At 43.8% G+C, this 23098-nt stretch overlaps 1 protein-coding gene across 4 annotated transcripts in view; it reads left to right on the top strand.

The window, feature by feature from the left end:
* Positions 1 to 23098, top strand: part of pggt1b (protein geranylgeranyltransferase type I, beta subunit) — a 123155-nt gene that overhangs the window by 17115 nt on the left and 82942 nt on the right. For 2 of the 4 annotated variants that reach the window (XM_072516479.1, XM_072516478.1), the window contains exon 2: positions 2242 to 2360. In XM_072516479.1, coding sequence (XP_072372580.1) covers positions 2242 to 2360 — 119 coding nt within the window. Of the gene's footprint in view, positions 1 to 2241; positions 2365 to 23098 lie in introns of all 4 variants that reach the window. The other 2 variants (XM_072516475.1, XM_072516474.1) reach the window with 1 other exon arrangement.

Below are 23098 nucleotides of genomic sequence, written 5' to 3'. Positions count from 1 at the left end.
ATCCCCCACCGTCTGGCCTGCGAAATCCTACCAACTGTCCTGACCTGGAGGTTGAGGGGAGATCTAATAGAAACTTACAAGATAATGAATGGCTTAGATAGGGTGGATGTAGGGAAGTTGTTTCCATTAGCAGGGGAGACTAGGACCCGGGGGCACAGCCTTAGAATAAAAGGGAGTCACTTTAGAACAGAGATGAGGAGAAATTTCTTCAGCCAGAGAGTGGTGGGTCTGTGGAATTCATTGCCACAGAGGGCGGTGGAGGCCAGGACGTTGAGTGTCTTTAAGACAGAAGTTGATAAATTCTTGATTTCTCGAGGAATTAAGGGCTATGGAGAGAGAGCGGGTAAATGGAGTTGAAATCAGCCATGATTGAATGGTGGAGTGGACTCGATGGGCCGAATGACCTTACTTCTGCTCCTACGTCTTATGGCTTGACACAATTCACACCTCTTTAACTTGGGGTTACCCCATCTCTGGATCTGTAAAGATTTAATCACCTGCTAATGCTCCCCTTCCAAGCATTGTCGGGCATCTTTGAATCGGTCTATATATATATATATATATATATATGTATGTTTCTGGAACATACCTCTTCATTCACCTGAGGAAGGAGCAGCGCTCCGAAAGTTAGTGACATCGAAACAAACCTGTTGGACTTTAACCTGGTGTTGTAAAACTTCTTACTGTACTCACCCCAGTCCAATGGCGGCATCTCCACATCATAGAAATCTATCGGTCTCTGCTTTGGACAAACTCAGTGACTCAGTCTCCACAACTCTTGGTTCGAGAATTCCAAAGATTTGCCACCTTCTGGGTGAAGAAGTTCCTTTTCACCTCGACCTTGACTGGCAATCTCTTAGCCTGAGACTGTGCCCCCTGGTTCTATACCACCCTCCCCAACCAGCGAAGAGAAACATCCTTTCTGCGTCCACCCTGTCGAGCCCTGTAAGAATTTTGTACACTTCAATGAGATGACTTCTTATTCTTCTTAACTCTTAAGAACAAAGGGTTATTTTCAATCTTTCCTTATGGGACAATCCTGTCATTCCAGGAATTAGTCTGGCCTAAGTCTCTGATAGGCTAAAGAATAGCATAATCATACATTCAGAAGCTTTGACTTGCTAATCAATACTGAAATCCAGTAACTACACCAACCCGTTTTCTATATTAACTTTACATTTTCATCCTTTCCACACTTTTGGGCATTGTTATGTCAACCCACACCTGCCAGCTGAGGATAGCTTGAATATCTTCTCGGTCTGGAGTGCACCTTCTGGAAAAAGATAAGCAAGACACTATCCCCCTTTACTATGGTATAATGCATTTGAGCTCCAGAAGGATGTGTCCATTATGCTGCGCTTGATTTCCTTAGACTTTTAAAACTAATATAGGAATATGCATTGAATAAATCATCTATCAGATAAGAGTGTTGTCATATGGGGCTAATTGAAATTGTGAAAGCCGTGAAAGTAGTAACTATCTAAATGTAGAATGTGTCTTGGAGAAGTCTGCATAAATCTAAAGACTCATTTTCTGATGGAATAAGGAATAATATAAGTAGGTGATGACTTCATAGATCAAAGAATATACAGTGCAGAAGGAGACTATTTTTGTGGCCCATTGAGTCTGCACCGGCCCTTGGAAAGAGGGCCTATCCCCATAACCCCACCAACCTTTTTGGACACTGAAGGCAATTTTAGAATGGCCAATCCACCTAATCTGCACATGTTGTGAATGTGGGAGGGAACTGGAGCACCCGGAGGAAACCCACGCAGACACGGGGAGAACGTGCAGACTCCACACAGGCAGTGTCCCAAGCCGGGAACCGAACCTGAGACCCTGGAGCTGTGAAGCAACAGTGCTAACCACTGTGCTACCGTGCCGCCCTAGTGCTAGCATTAATTATGTGGACTGTGAAATTATAAAACTGAGTACCCTGCATTCCTTAGAGAGAAACTCATCTCTTAACATGGTTTTTCACACCAAAACCATTCTACACACATTGTCTAATCTTCAGTGCATGTAGATTTTTAAAGTTTGTGACTTAGGATTTCCAGAGTATTACGCGTCGCATACAGTAACTGAATTTGACTCTTGATATGCAAGTTACAATGATGAGCATTTACCTGTTCTCAGCTAATAATTTACCCTGTGTACATCCTATACAAGTTGGAATGTGAAGCTGCTTACTTGACTAATCTTAATTTTTCTGTGTTTTGTTTTGTTTTTTGACGTTTACAGATTGACTATTGCTTTCTTTGCGCTATCTGGCCTGGACATGCTGAGTGCCTTGCATCTGGTGGATAAAGCCAGCATCATTGAATGGATTTATTCGCTCCAGGTTCTTCCCACTGAAGACAGTGAGTGAGTTTTTGTTTTTGATCTTAATTAATGCCTTAAAGATACCATCTTCGAACAGATCCCAAAGTCATTGGTACGATCGAGTGAGGGACCAATTACTTTTCCTTTAAAGTGGCCAAAGTTTGTGATTCAAGACACTTGCTAAGAGAATAAAGTCAAAAGATTACAGTTTTTAACGAGCAGAAATAAGCTTGATTATCATCAGAAAGATATAAAAATTGACTATCTATTTTGAATTCTAACATTTAAGGTTAATATGAGGTACATGTGAATTAACAGGCAAACTGTGGTCTAACATCCCACACTGTACAATAATAAGTAGGTGCAACCAAGACAAGACTCCATTACAACCCTCCCCAATATCTGTAATTGAAACTCGCTCTCCCTCACGATGTATTCCAGTCTTCATCTTTGAAGATGTTGACTGACAATTATCTCAAAGCCTTTCCAACTTGGATGGCCTGAACTGCAGCCCACCTTACAGGCCTTCTCTTAAGAGACTCCGTTACCCTGAATTCATGAGTTTGCATTCCAGCACCAAATCACAAGCACTATTTCAGCTGCGCTGAGTAGAACATGGCTGCTCCAAAGGGGTACCTTTGCCCCACCAGTCTTCTGACTCCATGCTGGAGTTACCAACTTTCTGCTGCCTCCTTCAATTGCCCAGCCTTCTCCCAGGCCCAGCTCGGTTGCCCGGTCTACGCCACTTAAAAGTCTGACAACTGCAGTCCTTTGTCTGCTTTGAACCCCTTTGTTCCCTTCTTAACTGGGACCTCTTCCTGTTCCCTCTGTCCTCTCACTGGAACTTCTTTTAGGACCTGTCCCTAGCCTGGGACTTCTCTTTGGATCACATGATCAGGGTTTGGCACAGTTTCTTTATTTTTTCGGCCGAAAAACTTCAAAACTCTGGATTGCGCTGGTGCCATCCACTCCTGTCCCAGTCCACGCATGCACAAAGCCCCCAGGCTGAGTGGGTGTTCACAGCCTCCACCTAACTTTGAGGTAAGTTTGGATTTTGTATCACATTCTTTGATTCCTGTTTTCACTCTATTGTTCAATCTTCTTGTAAGTTTTGATTTTAATTACATTTTTTCATTGCGAATGGTTCAACTATGCCCAGTTGATCTTTAGGTTTGCGTCATTGCCAATGAGCATCATGAGTTTTCAAGTGGGAGTAGTGCAGTCCATTTTGCGCAAGGCATTGTCCATTGCAGTCTGGGCATTGTCCATTGCAGTCTGGGCATTGTCCGTTGCAGTCTGGGCATTGTCCGTTGCAGTCTGGGCATTGTCCGTTGCAGTCTGGGCATTGTCCGTTGCAGTCTGAGTATCATAGATTGTCATTCACTGATGTGGGAGCTACTGCTGCCAGCTCCTTTTTGTGACCGCATTTTTATGTGGTTATCTGGAGATACAGTTCTTCACATTTCCGTGCTCCAGTATGGAGACTTCAGAGCCAAGTAATTTGGCCATGTGCAGACTGTTCTCAGTTATTGAAGCCGTCTGAAGTGAAATTATGTCTTGCTTACATGAATCCTTGTGTCTTAGTTTTGGTCACCCAACAGATCTAGAAGTACCACTAAGTTTTCCATACAGTGCATCTTTTAGTAAGCAACCATCATCCATTCTAATGACACGGCTTTGCCATTGTAGTCAACATTGCTTGAACATTGCTGTGAAACCTCTGAATTAGACAGCTGCACTACCTCTATGTTGGGGTCTCTTATTCTCTTATGCTGCCAGTGGATCCCAGGGATCTTTCTTGAGCAGTCCAAAGTAAATTAGTTCAATCTGTTTTTCTGTTTCTGATGTGGAGTCCAAATTTCAGCATCATACAACAATCTACCTAATATGCAGGCATTATAAATACTTAGTCGTGTGGTAACTGAGAGTCTGGGATTTTTCCAGGCATTTGCCTGAAGCCTTCCAAATGCTGAGGAAGCGCTACCAATATAATTATCACAGAATCCCTACAACGCAGATTTAGATGGGTGAAGTGAGTGGGCAAAAATTTGGCAGATGGAGTTAATGTGGGAAAATGTGAACTTGTTGACTTTGGCAGCAGGAATAGAAAAGCCAAATATTGTTTAAATTGAGAGATATTGAGGTACAGAGATCTGTGTGTCCTGGTACATGAATCACGAAAAGTTAGGATGCAGGTACAGCAAGTGATTGGGAAGGGAAATGGAGTGTTGCTGTTTATTGCAGGGGGGGGGGGGTCTGAGTATAGAATTGGGGAAGTGTTGCTACAACTATACAGTGCTTTTGTGAGACCGCAGACAGACTGAAGTACTCTACTGTTTTGGTCTCCTTGCATAAGAAATGACATAATTGCATTAGAAGCAGTTTGGAGAAGGTTGATTCAACTGATTCTTGAGATGAAAGGGTTAACATATGAGGAGGGTTTTGAGCCGGTTGGGCTGACACCTCTTGGAGTTTAGAAGAATGAAAGATGATCTTTTTGAAAAATACAAGATCTTGAGGAGACTTGACAGGGTGGATGCTGAAAGGATATTTCCTTGTGGAGGAGTCTAAAACTAAGGGACACAGTTTAAAAATTAGTTGTCTTCCATTTAAGACTGAGATGAAGAGAATTTATTTATTGAGGGTCAGTCATTCCGGAATTCTCTTTCTCAGAGAGTAGTAGATAGAGGCTGCGTTACATATTTAAAGTTGAATTAGATAGCTTTTTGACCTACAAGGGAGTCCAGGATTATGAGGGAGGGGGTGGCAGACAGCAAGGCGAAGTTGAGGCCACAATCTGATCTGCCATGATCTTATCGAATGGAGGAGCGGGCTCTAGGCCAATGGCATACTCTTAATTCTTATCTTCACATATTGCAATATGTCTCACTGTAGTCTTTGCTCTCAATCTGTAGAATTTGAACAGTCTTGCATCTGTTCGTGTGTGGTTGTACTCTTTCTCTGAAAAATGTGTATCAGAACTTACTGGATGAGGTAGGAGAAGATGATGCCAATGTATAGGTGCAAGAACACCATCTTGCTTTACTCTACTTGGTATTGGAGATTACTTGAATGTCATTCCATTGTAAATCATTCTTCCTTTCATATCACAGTGGAAGATTTTCAGGATTTGGAGTAGTTTTGCTGGGCAACTGATTTTTACAAGAAAGAACAACCAAGCTCTACTAACCAGAAGGAAGGCTTTGGTCAGGCCTACCAAATCAGTGTGTACTGGCTTCTGCTGTTCTCTACATTTTTCTTGAAGTTGTTTCAATAAGGTTCATGTCTGTGGTTGAACCACCAGCTCTGAATCCACATTGACTTTCTGAATAGACATAATTGGCAAGTTTTTGTCGGTGATGGGGCATTATCTGGGTAAAGATCTTTCTTGCTGCACAAAAGAGTGAAATGCTACAATACTTGTAATTTGACTTGCCACCTTCATTCTTGTATGTGGCTATTATTTGCATCTTTCATTTTCTGAATCTTTTTCCTTTTACCCATGCTGATGATGGCATGATGCACACTTGGCATAGCAAGTTCTACTGGCAATTCACCAATCCCGGGTCCTTCAACAGATGACTTTTTATTTGTGTTGTTCTGACATCTTCCATGGTCGGGATGTGTAGAATTAATTCATAGCTGATTGGTCTTAAAAGCACGTACTGTATTTTGTCTATTGTTCAAATCCAGATAGAGTTCTACCAATGGTCCATAATTCTTTGTTCATTGATCAGTTCTCATGAAGTAATGCATGGTACCAACATGCTTTAAGGTGATTTTGTGCTTTTGTGTAATAGTGCATGTACCAATGGTGCATAACCTTTGGTTGAAGGTGAAAATTTCTCATGCTAAGGTGTAGTGGTGCGAATCTGGTAACAATAGGGCCGATACTCTCGAAGTCTGGATGCATCATTGTTTTCAGCACACCTTTGGATATGCTGAACAAGATCAAACGAGTATTCTCAAGTCTCTGACGGGCTCATTCTGCGATCAGTTCCACATTCGCAATATGCATAGGTCTGTAAATCTAGACACCTTTCATATCCCAACATCAACAAAAATGAAATCCAGTTGATGCCACTGGGTGGAGTGGGTGTGTTTCTATGTCATTTTGCAGCATCTGTTTTTAATAGGAAACTATGTTGATGATGACCAAGTTGTGATTACTACAGAACTCTTAACAGTTTGTCCATTTTGAATTCATAGCTCCAATACCATGGCATCAAAGTATTTTCCAATGTGTGCATTAAAGTCTCAAAATAAATATTTAATCACTTTCTGGTGCATTTGTTAACCTTTGGCCAAGTGCATCACACTTCCTTTTCTTTATCTTAGGACATTATTGGTTCTTGAGAACTGATGAAGGTACCAAACCTGCTGGATTTATTGGGCTGTGTGCAGACATGATTTTCTGAATGACATTCTGGCTTGTCAAATGTCTCAATCAATTAATTTCTGATGGCAGAACCTACTCTATACTCGCGCCTTGTCCCATTTGGCTTCCCAAGCCAGTAGAAGGTGTAGTCATTTTCACAGTGAATGAGTTCTGGTAAATCGTGTTTCACTCAGCACTGCAACATTGATATTCACACTAAATAGCTCGTAGGTGATGTTGATATGTTGGGCAGCACGGTAGCATTGTGGATAGCACAATTGCTTCACAGCTCTAGGGTCCCAGGTTCGATTCCGGTTTGGGTCTCTGTCTGTGCGTAGTCTGCACATCCACCCCGTGTGTGCGTGGGTTTCCTCCAGGTGTTCCGGTTTCCTCCCACAGTCCAAAGATGTGCACATTAGGTGGATTGGCCATGATAAATTGCCCTTAGTGTCCAGAATTGCCCTTAGTGTTGGCTGGGGTTATTGGGTTATGGGGATAGGGTGGAGGTGTTGACCTTGGGTAGGGTGCTCTTTCCAAGAGCCGGTGCAGACTCGATGGGCCGAATGGCCTCCTTCTGCACTGTAAATTCTATGATTCTATGATATCCGGTGGATTGAAGTAGAAGTAGAAGTGGCCCAATACAGATTGAATTAATTCTGGGTTAGTGGTAATGAGAAGTGCACTGTGGAGTGGATGCTAAGTTTTTTTACAAATATGAAGTACCATGTTTACTAATTGGCATCAAAGTCCTGAAAAGACATGCTTGTTAGGTGAATTGGACACTCTGAATTCTCCCTCGAGTGTACCCGAACAGGTGCCGGAGTGTGGCGGCGAGGAGATTTTCACAGTAACTTCATTGCAGTGTTAATGTAAGCCTACTTGTAACACTAATAAAGATTATTATTATTAATTTATGTGGAATACAGACTATCCCAGCATTGAACTGTAATCTGTTTCCAAATTGTGTCGTGGATGATATTACAGGTGTTAATTTTGTCACACTTAGTGTGGAGTGCACTGACTGATCATCGGCATTGATACTTGCTGCTTGCATATAACTGACTTAACCCAAGCTTGGAGATGAAAGTAGATGGTCTTTGTGATGGAGTATATGGAGTTTGTTAATTCTGCTAAAGTTAATTTAGATAGACTCCTCAACGACTCTCCCTTGGACTGATCTGTTCCCTGTAAGAACACTATCCACGATGCCCTATGCTGCTCTTGTTTGGCCTTGTTCCACGCTGTAACCAATCACTATTTGTTGATGCACCACTGTCAATGTTCTCTGTCGATTATTCTTTTGTCTATTATTTACGTACTGTGTACGTTCCCTTGGCCACAGTAAAATACTTTTCACTGTACTTCGGCACATGTGGCAATAAATATCTATCAATCAATCAATCGATCGATTAGGGGATTGTAATAGTATATTTCAACATGAGACATTGGCCAGCAAAAGTGATGTCAACGAAAGTGCAGAATTTTTGGCAGGTGCAGAAGATGATGGGTTTGGTTTTCCCCAGTGTTTCACTCCAGGAAATAAGGGCACTTGAAAATGAAATGAAATGAAATGAAAATCGCTTATTGTCACAAGTAGGCTTCAAATGAAGTTACTGTGAAAAGCCCCTTCTAAGACTTCTAAGACTAAATTGCAGACAAGCCGTCTGTGGGTGATGTTACCAAGGGTAAATTTGGAAGAAGAAGGGCCAAGGATAGACGTTTGAAAGATAATTATGTGATTGATCATATTGGATGGAGATGGGGCGAAAGATGGAGAGAGAGGAGAAATATATACCAGAGCCATAGCTCAAAGGCAAATGTCATTCGTGACTTTGGTTATGCTGGTAGGGTGTTGTAGTGAGTGGACGTGGAGAGGCTGTTTCCACTAGTAGGAAAAACTAGAACCAGAGGGCACAGCCTTAGACTGAAAGGACGATCCTTAAAAGTTGCAATGAGGAGGGACTTCTTCAGCCAGACGGTGGTGATCTATGGAACTCTTTGCCGCAAAGTGCTGTGGAGGCCAAGTCACTGAGTGTCTTTAAGACAGAGATAGGTTTGTGATTAATAAGGGGATCAGGGGTTATGGGGAGAAGGCAGGAGAATGGGGATGACAACAACATCAGCCACGATTGAATGACACAACAGACTCGATGGGATGAGTGTCCTAATTCTCCTCCTCTTGTCTTATGGAAATCTGATTGGAGAGATGGGCATGGACAAGAACTTTGGAAACGAAAGGGAAATGAAAAAGGACTTGTTTCCAAGGACAAAGGTGTTGAGGGTGGGATTCTTGTGAAGGACTGATTACAGTTTTGAAAGGAAATGAGACAGAACCTGAGGCATTTTTTAGAGTCAGCTCACATAGTAGCCAGAAGGTTAGAGAGGATGGTGTTTTGAAATGAGACTCTTGAGTGATATGAATTCGGAGCACGGTGGAACATAGAATTTACAGTGCAGAAGGAGGCCATTCGGCCCGTCTAGTCTGCACCGACCCTTGGAAAGAGCACCCGGCCCAAGCCCACGCCTCCACCGTATTTCCGTAACCCCGTACCCCCATCTAACCTTTTGGGATGCTAAGGACAATTTAGAATGGCTAATCCATTGCACATCTTTGGACTTTGGGAGGAAACCGAAGCACCCGGAGGAAACCAGAGCACCCGGAGGAAACCCACACAGACACGGGGAGAATGTGCAGTCTCTGCACAGACAGTGATCCAAGCGGAAATCGAACCTGGGACTCTGGAGCTGTGAAACAACTGTGCTAACCACTGTGCTGCCGTGCCGCCCACATGGAGGAGAATTTGGAGTGATATGAGAGACTTGAGATCAGAATGTAAGGAGCGATTCACTTAGATAGGGAATGGGGCAATGTAACACAGGCAACTCTATTCCAAGTTTACTGATGATACAAAACTAGGTGAAAACTGACAGAAAGACACCAAGAGGCTGCAAAGAGATACAAACAGATTAAGTGACTGGAAAACAAGGTGGCAGATGGAGTATAATGTGGAGAAATGTTTTTTTTCCACAGAGAAAAACAGAATTTTAATATAATTAAATGATCAGCGAGATTTGGGTGTACTTGTTTAAGGTACACAGTGATCATGCAGGTACAGCAAGCAATTAGGAAGACAAATGGCATACTGGTCTTTATTGCAAGGGGATTAAAATACAAGAATTAGGAAGTCTTGCTGCAGTTGCATAGGATTTTAATGGGACCACACCCGAAAACTAGGCGCAGTTTTAGTTTCCATATTTAAGAAAGGATATACTTGCATTAGAGGCAGCACAGCCAAAGTTCACCAGATTGATCCCTGGGATTTGAAGGATGTCCAATGATTAGCTGAGTAACTGGGCCTGTGCTCTCCGAGAATGAGAGGTGATGTCTTTGAAATGTACAAGATTCTGAAGGGACTTGATAGATATTTGTTTCCCCTGGTTAGGGAATCTTTAACATGGGCAATATAAGGGGCCAATTGTTTGAGACTGAAATGAGGACAAATTTCTTCATTTGGGGGTTGTGAATCCTTTGAATTTTCGACCCCAGTGATTGTGAATGCTTCATTTTTGAACATGTTGAACTGAGAAAGACAAATTTAGATTTTTCAAGAAAATGAGGGAGATGGCGAGCAGGTGGGAAAGTGAAAGCGAGGTGCAGGGTTAGCCATGATAGTATTGAAAGGCTGAGAGGCCATTTGGTCTACTCGTGCTCCGATTTCCCATGTTCATTTGCATCATCAAACTTTTTTTAAAAACTGGAATGGCATACCAAGGCATTAAAAATTCAGACTTTCTCGTAATAATTAATGTTGACCCAGATTTTATTTTTCAAATTGAAAATTTTTCAGGAAAGTAATAAAACTAAAAATTAATACGTAGTGCACAATGTATTCACAACTCCTTGAAATGGTCACAACCTGAATTTTCTTTGTTAATTTTCTGTTAATTGTGATAAATTTGAAGTATGTTCATTTCATTTTATTGCTTTTAACTAAAAACTGCTGCTCCTTTGGGTGCTGAAGCTAGAAACATAAAACTATAATGACTTGTATACATGTGTCAGCCATCCTGGTTGTGGAATTCTTCGAATAATCCTTAATCCTTTTATTCTTCAAAAAACTATCTATTTTTATCTTAAAAACATTTAATGAAGGAGCCTCAACTGCTTCACTGGGCAAGGAATTCCATAGATTCACAACCCTTTGGGTGAAGAAGTTCCTCCTAAACTCAGTCCTAAATCTACTTCCCCTTATTTTGAGGCTATGCCCCCTAGTTCTGCTTTCACCCACCAGTGGAAACAATCTGCCTGCATCTATCCTATCTATTCTCTTCCTAATTTTATATGTTTCCATAAGATCCCCCCCTGCATCCTTCTAAATTCCAACGAGTACAGTCCCAGTCTACTCAACCTCTCCTCGTAATCCAACCCCTTCAGCTCTGGGATTAACCTAGTGAATCTCCCCTGCACACCCTCCAGCGCCAGGACGTCCTTTCTCAGGTAAGGAGACCAAAACTGAACACACTACTCCAGGTGTGGCCTCACTAACACCTTATACAATTGCAGCATAACCTCCCTAGTCTTAAACTCCATCCCTCTAGCAATGAAGGACAAAACTCCATTTGCCTTCTTAATCACCTGTTGCACTTGTAAACCAACTTTTTGCGACTCATGCACTAGCACACCCAGGTTTCTGCACAGCAGCATGTTTTAATATTTTATCATTTAAATAATCCCTTTTGCTGTTATTCCTACCAAAATGGTTTACCTCACATTTGTCAACATTGTATTCCATCTGCCAGACCCTAGCCCATTCACTTAACCTATCCAAATCCCTCTGCAGACTTCCGGTATCCTCTGCACGTTTTGCTTTTCCACTCATCTTAGTGTCGTCTGCAAACTTGGACACATTGCACTTGGTCCCCAACTCCAAATCATCTATCTCAATTGTGGTCCCAACACTGATCCTTGAGGGGACACCACTAGCTCCTGATTGCCAACTAGAGAAACACCCATTAATCCCCACTCTTTGCTTTCTATTAATTAACCAATCCTCTATCCATGCTACTACTTTACCCTTAATGCCATGCATCTTTATCTTATGCAGCAACCTTTTGTGTGGCACCTTGTCAAAAGCTTTCTGGAAATCCAGAGGGCTGTTTAGCACAGAGCTAATTCGCTGGCTTTGAAAGCAGTCCAAGACAGCCAGCACCACAGTTCAATTCCCGCACCAGCCTCCCCGAACAGGTGCCGGAATGTGGCGACTAGGGGCTTTTCACAGTAACTTCATTTGAAGCCTACTTGTGACAATAAACTATTTTCAGTTCACTTTTCATTTCATCCATTGGCTCCCCGTTATCTACCGCGCTGGTAATGTCCTCAAAAAATTCCAATAAATTAGTTAGGCACGACCTGCCCTTTATGAACCCATGCTGCGTCTGCCCAATGGGACAATTTCCATCCAGATGCCTCGCTATTTCTTCCTTGATAGATTCCAGCATCTTCCCTACTACCGAAGTTAAGCTAACTGGCCTATAATTACCCGCTTTCTGCCTACCTCCTTGTTTAAACAGTGGTGTCACGTTTGCTCATTTCCAATCTGCTGGGACCACCCCAGAGTCTAGTGAATTTTGATAAATTATCACTCGTGCATTTGCAATTTCCCTAGTCATCTCTTTTAGCACTCTGGGATGCATTCCATCAGGGCCAGAAGACTTGTCTACCTTTAGCCCCATTAGCTTGCCCATCACTACCTCCTTAGTGATAACAATCATCTCCAGGTCCTCACCTGTCGTAGCCTCATTTCCATCAGTCACTGGCATGTTATTTGTGTCTTCCACTGTGAAGACCGACCCAAAAAACCTGTTCAGTTCCTCAGACATTTCCTCATCTCTCATTATTAAATCTCCCTTCTCATCCTCTAAAGGACCAATATTTACCTTAGCCACAAGGGCAACAGATGCATGGGAACATGACTGCCTGCAAGTTCTCTTCCAAGCCACACAATATCTTGACTTAGAACTATATCGTTGTTCCTTCACTGCTTGCTGGGTCAAAATCCAGGAGCTACTTTCCTAATAGTACTGTGCGTGTATTTACGCCAGATAGGCTGCAAGTTTTAAAATGTGTCTCACCGCCTTCTCAAGGGCAATAGGAATGGGAAACAAATGCTTTCTAGTCAGCCATGCCCACATCTCATGGAAGTGAAACATTTGGAATGCATTTGAACTCATCATTTGGGAAGAGCGATTGCTATGTTTATGTACATTGCAAAATAGAGGGACTTCAAATGTAATATAATTGCTAGAATGCTGGAACAGTGTTATTATGTTTGTGAGGGCACCACCCCTCCCGAACTTTTCTCCAGATTATAGACTGTATTTGCCCAAGATAAATTTGTCGGCAGCATATGCTGCTCTGATTTGCCAGAAAGGGGCATCCATTCATATCCAAAAAGAATGTTGCCCCATAACTATGCATCCTGTGCCTTTGAAGCTTCTACCTTGACAATCAAGATCCACAATGAGCCCTTGGACAAGCCCTGTTCCTCGGGAGCCTCCTCTCAGTGCGAGCAGACATTGACAACAAAATCCCGCATTGACTCCAATGCGCCAGTGTGGACGCCTGAGGAACAGAGTTTTCGAAGGCCGAGGCCTCAAACACAGCACCCAGCTCATGGTCTACAGAACAGCTGTGATCCCCGCCCTCCTGTAAGCATCAGCAACATGGACAACATAAGCAGACACCTCAAATCCCTGGAATGATATCACTAACGTTTCCTCCACAAAATCCTGCAAATCCACTGCTAGGATAGGCATACCAACTTGAGTGTCCTCTCCCAGGCCAGTATCCCCATTATCCAGGCACTGGTCACGCTCGGCCAGCTGCAATGGATGGGCCGCATTGCCCCCATGCCCGACACAAGACTCCCAAAACCCGCGCTCTACTCCGAGCTCCACAATGGCAAGCAATCACTAGGAGTCCAGAGGAAACTCTACAAGGACACTGAAAGCCTCCAGAAATAAATGCAACATCCCCATAGACACGTGGGAATCGCTTGCCTTAGAATGCACAAGCTGGAGAAAAAGCATCCGCGAGGGCGCCAATCACCACGAGCGTCGTAGGGTGGAACACGTAGAGGTCAAGCATAAACAGCGGAAGGAGATTGCAGAATCCAGAGCATCACACCAACCCCACCACGTCAAGCACCACCTTCCAAACCTGTGGCAGAGTCTGCGAATCCAGGATTGGACTATTCAACCATCACAGAACCCACCTCCACGGAGTGGAAGCAAGTCATCCTTGACAATGAGGGACTGCCCAAGCAAAAAAAAAAAGCAATCTATGTGTGCTTGTTGGGGTAATATGTTTGGATATTCTGTCTTTCCTCTGGATTGGCAAATCCAGGAAAAACTGTTAATGTCATTATCCTCGTTACAATCTCAACCTTGTGAAATAATAAGACATCAGGCACTGAAATTGCTGCTCATAGGATTTATTAGGTTTAATGAATCTGCTGAACTTTAAACAAATTAAAATGAAAATACAATAATGTATGGTTGTAAACCAAGACAGCAGACTCGAGAAAGCTAGTTTCAAAGATCGGTAAATAATTAAGGCTATAAAAATGTGCCGCTTCAAAGCCTGTTATTTGAGCAGTTATATCCTTACTGTATATTCAAGTTAGAGAACATTAACAAGTACATTTTGTACATAAACACACAAAAAAGGAAGGCCGCTTTGTTAAAAAAAAAGCGCTTTAGCCTAAGTCTGGAAGAGCGGTAGCATATCATTGGATGGGTCTGGTGAAATGACGGTCAAAAGTGAGACATTTGCACCATATGGTGGAATTACGACTTTGGGACCATAGAATTCTGTTCTCTTTTTCTGATTGCTGCAGAGATGTATTTGAAATATATCACGCATTTTTTAACTCTGCAATGTGTGAATCTGTGGCTTTGTTAGATGTACTGGGGTACGAGCTGCTGGGAGAGGAGGGAAGGATCGAATGTGGCATGTGAAAGTCACAAAGCATAGGGACAGTCTGAAATTGCATGTGGACAGATGTGCAGGGCAGGTGGGATATCCCTGAACATGACTGCAGACTGAGATGAAATCAGGCAGCTGACAGCCGACTTCCAGAGGGTGCAGTTTGCAAGCTTGGTAAAGCATTACAACTCTGCAACTTTATTTTCCTAGTCCCATTGCTGATAGCATCATCAATGCATGAAATATGTGTTTAACAATAGTTCACTGTAACTTTTTTTTTCTATTCTTTCATGGGATGTTGGTGTCATTGGCAAGGTCAGCATTTGTTGCCCATCCCTAATGACCTTGAACTGAGTGGCTTACTAGGCCATTTCAGCGGGCAGTTAAAAGTCAACCACATTGATGTAGGTCTGGACTCACATGGATGCCAGACCAGGTAAGTATGGCAGCGTTTCCTTCCGAAAAGGACAGTAGTGAACTAGATAGGTTCTTACAACAATTGATGATAGTTGTCATGGTCACAATTATACAATTGTATTCCAGATTTATTAACTGCATTCCATTTCCACCGACTGCCTTGGTAGGATTTGAATCCATGCCCCTGAGCTTTCATCTGGACCTCTGGATTACTAGCTCAGGGACATTAGCATTACACCATCATCTCCCCATTTAGTTACTTTTCTGCTTTTATTTTATTTGGAAGTTTCATCCCCTTCAATTCAGTTTCATCCCCTGTGCATTTCAGTTAGGATTAACAAGTTAATTCAAAACTCTTAAAGCAATGCTCAAACAAAAACCTCAATAGCCCAGCAATTCTGCAGATTAAAAGACTCCCAGGTCAACTATAATCTGGACCTTTGAGTCCCCAAGCTTAAGTGAGTAGAATATTGATCATTAGTTTGGGATGTGGGCATCGCAGGCTGGGCCAGCATTTATTGTCCATCCCTGAGGGCATTTAAGAGTCAACCACATTGATGTGGGTCTGGAATCGCATGTATGCCAGATCAGATAAAGATAGCAGATTTTCCTGCCTAAAGGACATGAGTGAACTAGATGCTAAAGGCATGGCCACCAATGGTAGAGTGATTAAAATTAGGGATGCACAAGAGGCAAGAATTTAAACACAGAATTCATGGAGCCAGCGAAGATTTATGGAGATAGGGAGGGGTTGAGGTCATGGAGGAATTTCAAAACCAACATTAGAATTTGAAAACGGTGTTGCTGAAGCAGTAGCCAATGTAGGTCAGCAGCACATGGGTGTTAGGTGAACAGGTTTTGGTGTGATTAAGGATACAGGCAGCAAGGTTTTGGATGACCTCAATTGACAAAGGGTAGGGAGACCAGCCAGGATTCCTTTAAACTAGTCAGATCTAGAGGTAATAAAGACATCGATGAGGGTTTGGCAGCAGACTGGCTGCGATGGATGAAGAGTTGGAAATAGTTAATCTTAGTGATGATACAGATATGTGGTGGAAAGTTCGTTTCGGACCAGACGAGTCTAGTTCGGAGAGGGATGAAACTAGTGGCTTGGGAACAGATTTTGACTTGGGGGCCAATAGAGTGGCTTTAGTCCTCTGAATATTTAATTGGAGGAAATATCTGCCCAACCAGTACTAAATGTTGAATAAGTGGTCTGAGCTTCAAGTCTGGAGTGTTTGAGAGGCGATGATGAGGTAGAGCTGGGTGTTGTTAATGCATGTGTGGAAACTGACATGTTTATAAAACGATAACATCTGCCTTTGGAACTAGAATATGTTCCACTGTCTGAAGAGCTGAGCTGCACAGTAAATTAAATTCAGCATGTCACACATTTTCAGACTTTTTTATTCTCTGTTCAGATTTGTTTTGTCTTTGTACACTGATCCCTGTGTTAACTCTGCTTCTCTCTTCATGGATGCTACCAGACTTAATGAATAGTCCAGCAGTTTCTGGTTTTATTTCGGCTTTCTAGCATCTGCAGTATTTTGCTCTTCCATTAGATGGCACCATTGAGTCAGAATGGTGTGCCTTTGCAGCATGGTAGTATAATACTTATAAGTTATGAGATGTTGATAAATGTCATTCCTGGTTTGCTGCTGTTTATGAAAAGAAATGCATTTATTTTAGGGATCTGAAAATAAATTAATTTTGAGCTAAACACTAAACAGGAGAAAACATGAAATGTAATACCTCAGAGAAAACAGATCTGCATCACAAAGTATATTCTGCATTAATCATAGGTTTCCCAGATATGGACGGAGAGGATGCTGTCATGTCCAGTACCATCATGTCTAAAAATTAGATTCAAACCATTAAGATGACTGTTGCAAATCACATGACTTGGCATTTGGGCTACAGACAGTAGCAAGCCATAGCGGGATATCTAATTAAATCTGGCCATGCCATTGTATCTGTAAAACCTCAGATACTTTCGACCAGTTTACTTAAAAGTTTTACCTAGGGTGCCTTATTAACGAGGAGAACAAAGCACAAACACAAGTTCAAAATTCAACAATATGTATTTAACACAATTAACCCTTATATTACCCACAAATTACTAGAGGTACCCAAGATAATCATAATCGCTATTAGTGTCACAGGCAGGCTTACATTAACACTGCAATGAAGTTACTGTGAAAATCCCCTAGTCGCCACATGACGGCGCTTGTTCGGGTACACTAAGGGAGAATTCGGAATGTCCAATTCACCTAACAAGCACGTCTGTCCTCCCACAAGTCCCAAAAGACATGAAGCCAAAGGGGAATAAAGTAGGTATTCCGTACTCACTGTGGGCTTTAACCCATTTCTAATCTCATGGTAAATGTTTTCATTCTGAATAACCTCACCGGAGCAACTCTGCCCTAAGTCCAGCCCTTTTTCTGGGCCATGGGCTAGTCAGGCTCCATGCATCCATGGTTGTTATATACCCATCAATCACTAGTGAGGGTTGTCCTTCGGGAAAAATAATCAGAGCACCCATTATTCTTCCTGTACACCACTCTTTGGTTGTTGCACCCATAAGTGAGACTCTTATTCGGCTGTACCCATAGTATGCCATTTCATACTCGCCTGCATCCGGTGGGTGAACCACATGTATTCTGAGTATCGTAGGCTGATCTTCTGGTCTTTGATTGATGTGGCATCTGTAGTCCAGGGTTGCTGCCACCATTTTGGGATGAGGAGTCCCAGATGGTGAAGTAGTATGTAGTTCATTCTGGAGGGGCATTTATGGAGCATCGATTCCTTTCCCCACCTTTTTAAAAAAATGTAAAATTACAACCTACCTGATATATATAAATGTAATAGTTCCTACAGGATTTTGTAATCTGTGTTTAATGGGGCTGTGCGGTAGGGTATTTTCTGAGGTGGGGATGAGTGCCACACACAGGAAAAGGAAATGGGGTTACACCGGTGGATCCGAAATGTATGAGGACTCAATAGCAGGACTGTTCCAGAGCACTTGGGTGTACTTGGTTGGAGTAGGTGTTCAACGGGGACAAGGTGTAGTAGCACTTGGTTGTGCCTGACTGGGATCGGAGTTTAATGGAGAAGAGGTGTAAGCAAAATAATGGATGGTGACCTGGCAGAGCACATAGTAGAACACGTTTGAAGGATGGCTGATCGAAGAACGAATGGCGAAGGATGGTATTGGCACATGCGGCCGTTATGACAATTCATCAAGTGCAGGCCAAATCATCTGTCTCTTATCAAGTTTGATGGCAATTTTTGATTTTAATTATAGGTCGATGGGGAACGGTGAAGAGATGTGACGGCACTTGGGCATGTTTAGCTGGAGTGAGTTTAACGGGGAAGAGGTGTAGTAGCACTAAGTGTGCTTGTGGTTAGAGTAGGTGTATGTCAAAAGAAAAGTTAATTCCATGTTGATCAGGGAAGGGGTGCAGTGGTGGATTGTTGTAAAAGCAGAGGTTCGCAACAGGAACATGGGCTGGTTCTACAGGCAGTTTGAAAATAGGCGAACACTCGATTGCAAGATAGTCCTGGTGGAGTGGATAGGTAACGGGGAAGAGGTGTAGCAGTATTTGGGTGTGCTTGTGGCTGGAGTGAGTTTAATGGGGAAGATGTGAAGTAGCACTTGGGTGTGCATGTTCAAAAGAAAAGGTTAATTTTATGGCCTGGGGTGGGTGTTGATCAGGAATGGGGAAGAGATGTGATGGCACTTGGGTGTTTTTGGCTGGAGTGAGTTTAATGGGGAAGAGGTGTAGTGGTACTTGGGTGTGCTTGGCTGGAGTGGGTTTGACAGGGAAGAGGTATATTCCTCCTATAAATACATCCTTCTTCCCACAATCTGTGTTCTGTTGATTGAAAGGTTATGACAGTGTGGGGAGTGTGCATTGGCTGGGGGAGGTGTGTGACCCCGATGGCCTCAATGGGAAGAGGCGTGTTCAACTTGGGGAGACCTTCTTTCCCAAGGCAGTCGACTGTTGATTGAGGGGTTAGAGCAGGGGCTTGCGCTAATGATTGGTTTATTTAATTTCAAGACTGCATGTGTATGACTCTTGGTCCAGGTCTACGGAGTGTTTTTCAGTAGGAGTTCAGAAAGGTGGGCGGCTTTGGTGGCAAAACCGTCAATATGCTTTCGGCAGTACCCCACCAATCCTAGAAAGGAGCGTAGCCAGGTCACGTCCTTTGGCAAGGGAAGGTGTGTTAGCGACTCTACTCACTTCCTTTCAATTTCCTGCTTTTCCTCTGTCACTACCGTACCCAAGGAGGAGACTTGCGGTCTCATGATTTGTGCCTTTTTGCGGTTTATTATTAATATTAATGTAGTGATGAGGTTCAGCGGTTTCTTTAATAATTAAAAATGTTCCCCTCTGGTTTCCGTTTGTAGGAGGAGATCGTCCAGATATTGGACGAGACATTCTGGCCTGGAAAAATGTTCCAAGCCTTTGGCTAACCTCTGGTGGAAGATGAAGAGGGAGTTGTGGAAACCTTGGGGCAGACATATCCAGGTGTACTGCTGCCCCTAGAATGTGACGGCAAATTTATACTGGCAGTGGGGTTCCAGGGGGATTGACCAGAAGCCATTACTGCTGTCTTAACACCATGAAGTATCTGGCATATAGGGCCCATCGCATCATGGTCGCCACTGTGGGGGCCGTGACTGGGGTGGTCTGGTTCAGTGCACGGTAGTCAGTGGTGAGCCTCCAAGAGGGGGCACACCGAATGCCCCAATGTGTTTTGCCAATGTCCTCTGTGCTACCAGGTCATCGGCCATCTCAGTGTGGTTCACCCACAGCTCTCCGATAATGGTGATTCTATCTATATACTTAACGGTGGCCACCTCGATCAGGGATTCCTGGATGGTTGGCATCAACCAGATGCAGGAATTGGCTGGGTCGAAGGACAAGTTGCATTTTCGCATTAGGTCAGATCTTAATATATATCCTGTCTCGGGGTGGAGTTTAACCAAGATAGCTGGATGGTGACAGACCAGATGTCCTAATCTAAATTCTAGTGTGTCAGTTTCTGCCCCCTCCTGTGAAGCCACTCAACATAATTATCCTGCAGGTGTGCCATGTGCAGTCAAGGTCACGGGATGTATTTAGAGTAGTGCAGGATCCCCTTGTGTCCCATCGGAACTTGATGGGCGGCCTCCAACCCGCCTTTTACTAGGGGTCTCCCTACACTATTCCATGTAGTGTTACACACCCATGTCAGTGAGGCCTGGCACCGCATGTCTCTGGTCCGTATTCTATTTGGGGGTACAATCCGAAGGGAGTCTCGGGTTTTCTACTGGGGTTATGGTGGCCTGTCGTGCTGATCCTTCCAGGGGCATGGGTAGGGTTCCATCATTGGGGAATCATGGAGCCGGTCGTTGGGGGGAGTTGGGTGGGTCCCTACAGTCCCAGGTGAAATGGTTGGGTTGGCTGCAGTTCTAGCCAGTTGGGATGGGTGCCTTGTGGGAGTGGAAACCTTGGTTAGGTTCTGTGCTACTCCCAGTTTTGGGGATTGGGAGTGTAGCCGGCACTGGCCTGTGGTTCCCTGTTTCGGCGATCGGGAGGCATATATGGGGACAGATGGACAGGTCCCCTTGTTTCTACCTCCCCCCTCGTTTTGCCATACCCGGCTGGGATGTGGGCTTGGGCGGATATAGGATTCATCTTCTCTGGTTTGGTGGTTTTAAGGGTGTTTGGCTATTTAACATCCCTTTCCCAAGCGTGAGTCATTTTGCGGATAGTCCAGGCTTCATTATGGGTGTTATCCTTGGGATTGTAGTTCTTGCGTGCTTTGCGACCTGTGACATGGGTTATCAGGGTTCTGATCTACATGGAACAGTGATGTGGGTCTAATTGGACTCTAATGGTCCGAATACCCCAGTTAACTGGTTCCAGAGCGGCGACAAAAGTTATCGGATGCCCCCAAGTTTCTGTTGTCACCTGTTTAAACCGTTCACCGGGTCATCCCTATTGAGTCCTCCAGTGGTTAGAACAGCTGCTTTCATGTCCAGTAGGGTTCCTCCTGCTACATTTTGGGGAGCAGGTAGGGTGAAACGAATGGCGGGGCTTAAACATAATAGTATTAGCTTAACCTTCTCTGCCTCATCCAGGCCATTTAGAACCCGGTACTGAGACATTGTCAAAAAGTGCGTTTGGGTCCCAGGAGGGTTCGAATACCCTGATTGATTTTGTGATGTCGGTGAGCTGGGTCATGGTGTAGGGTGTTCAGTAGGTTACATGAGGGTTCTGTCCGTTCTGTCTGCGGGTAGTGACCGGAATCATCGGAATGGGGGCCGGTGCTGGGTGTAATTCAGGGGATGCGGTAGGCTCCGCCGCTTGGAACAGAGGTGGGGTCCCCAGACGGTAGTGGAGATGGTGGTCACATAACTGCAGGCAGCCTCTTCTAATTCCTCCCATTCCACCTCTGTGTTGCTGACCCGGAATGTGTCGTGTACGCGCACATTACCCTCTTTTAATAGCTAGTTGGGACTGTAGTCTGTCTATCTTGCGCCGGCATTTGGTATGGTCGGTTGCGTGGGCACTATTGTCTTTCACTGCTTGGTGTAAAACCTTTACTGCAGCCTGCAGGTCGCTGCATTTCAATTTTAATTCTTCTAGTTGTGTTAGCACACTGTCTTTGTCACTGATGGTGCGCTATAGTTTTTGATTTGTCTTATCGTACTGAGCCTGAAACTGGCTCATGTGTATGAGGTTGAGTCAGTATCTCTCTTCTCTGCGCTACATCGGTTTCTAATTAGTGAATGCGCGCCCACCATGTCTTGCTGTAATTGTGAGATCTGGCTATCTTTCTCCTGTTTTATTTGGTTAAACTGTTCCGCTTTGTCCTTTAATTTGGACATCTGAGATTCTTTGTCTTCTTTAATCTGGTTAACCAGTTTCTCTGTGCCTGCCCTCAATTTGGCTATTTGGGCTTCCCTGTCCCTTTTAATCCTGACTATCTCTCTCTCACTTCCACAGAGTTGATCCAGGCAACTTGCGATTGCAATCGCCTTAGTTAGTTTGTTTCCTTTTACCCACCTCTGTATGGGCATGGCACCAACAATTTTCTCCTTTGGATCCCTGATCCGATGTCGGGGTGTCACCCCACTGAACCAACTTGGGCTATTTACTATTCAAATATTTACGGAGGACCTCCTCCCGCTCGCCACGACTGTTCATGTCTATTTTAAAGCGTAGGGTTCATCGTAGGGTTTCGGAAACTGATTTGGGTAGGGGTCCGGCTTCACTATATTCCCTCCCACAGAGTGTTTGCAATGTTCTCGGCTATCCTAATGCTAAGTACAGTTTGTAAGCCTTGTTTTCCAGACACCTAGTTTATGGCCCACTCACTCAAGACTGGCCGTCACGTAGGCATTTGCCCTCTTAATTCAGGCTCAGAGGGCATGTTGGAGAATGTTGAGTTGAATGTTCACTTCGGAGCAAAATACCATTTCTTATCGAAGGGCCGTCTGGGGTGCCAAATGGTGCAAAACCAGTGTAAAACCTCAGATACTTTTGACCAGTTCACTTATTCAAAGATTTTACCTAGGGGGTCTTTATTAACGAGGAGAACAAACCACAAACATAAGTTCAAAATTTAACAATTTTTTTAACACAATTAACCCTCGAATTACCCACAAAATACCAAGATCAGTGTATATTATCCCAAAGATGGCTTGGTAGGGCTATGGATCTGATCATTGGCGTTCCTCTGGTCTGCCGTCACGAATTGACAGTTCCTTCCCCTCCCCTCTCTCCCTCCTTCCTTCCTTCCCCCCACTCCTTTCTTCCCTCCCTCTCTCCTTCCTTCCCTCCCTCTCTTCCTCTCCTCCCCTTCCTTCCCTCCCTTTCTCCCTCTCCTGTCCTTGTCTCTCTGGTTCTGGCCCTGGTTGGCACGAACACCTTTGCCAAATAAGGTGACGGTGGGAACTCTAGACACCCGAGAGTCTGGCCCGGTCTGGGTTTCCAACAGTA

Source organism: Scyliorhinus torazame, chromosome 9 (assembly GCF_047496885.1).
Source record: "Scyliorhinus torazame isolate Kashiwa2021f chromosome 9, sScyTor2.1, whole genome shotgun sequence".
NCBI classification, from domain to species: domain Eukaryota; kingdom Metazoa; phylum Chordata; class Chondrichthyes; order Carcharhiniformes; family Scyliorhinidae; genus Scyliorhinus; species Scyliorhinus torazame.
This window is presented reverse-complemented; position numbering and strand designations above follow the sequence as displayed.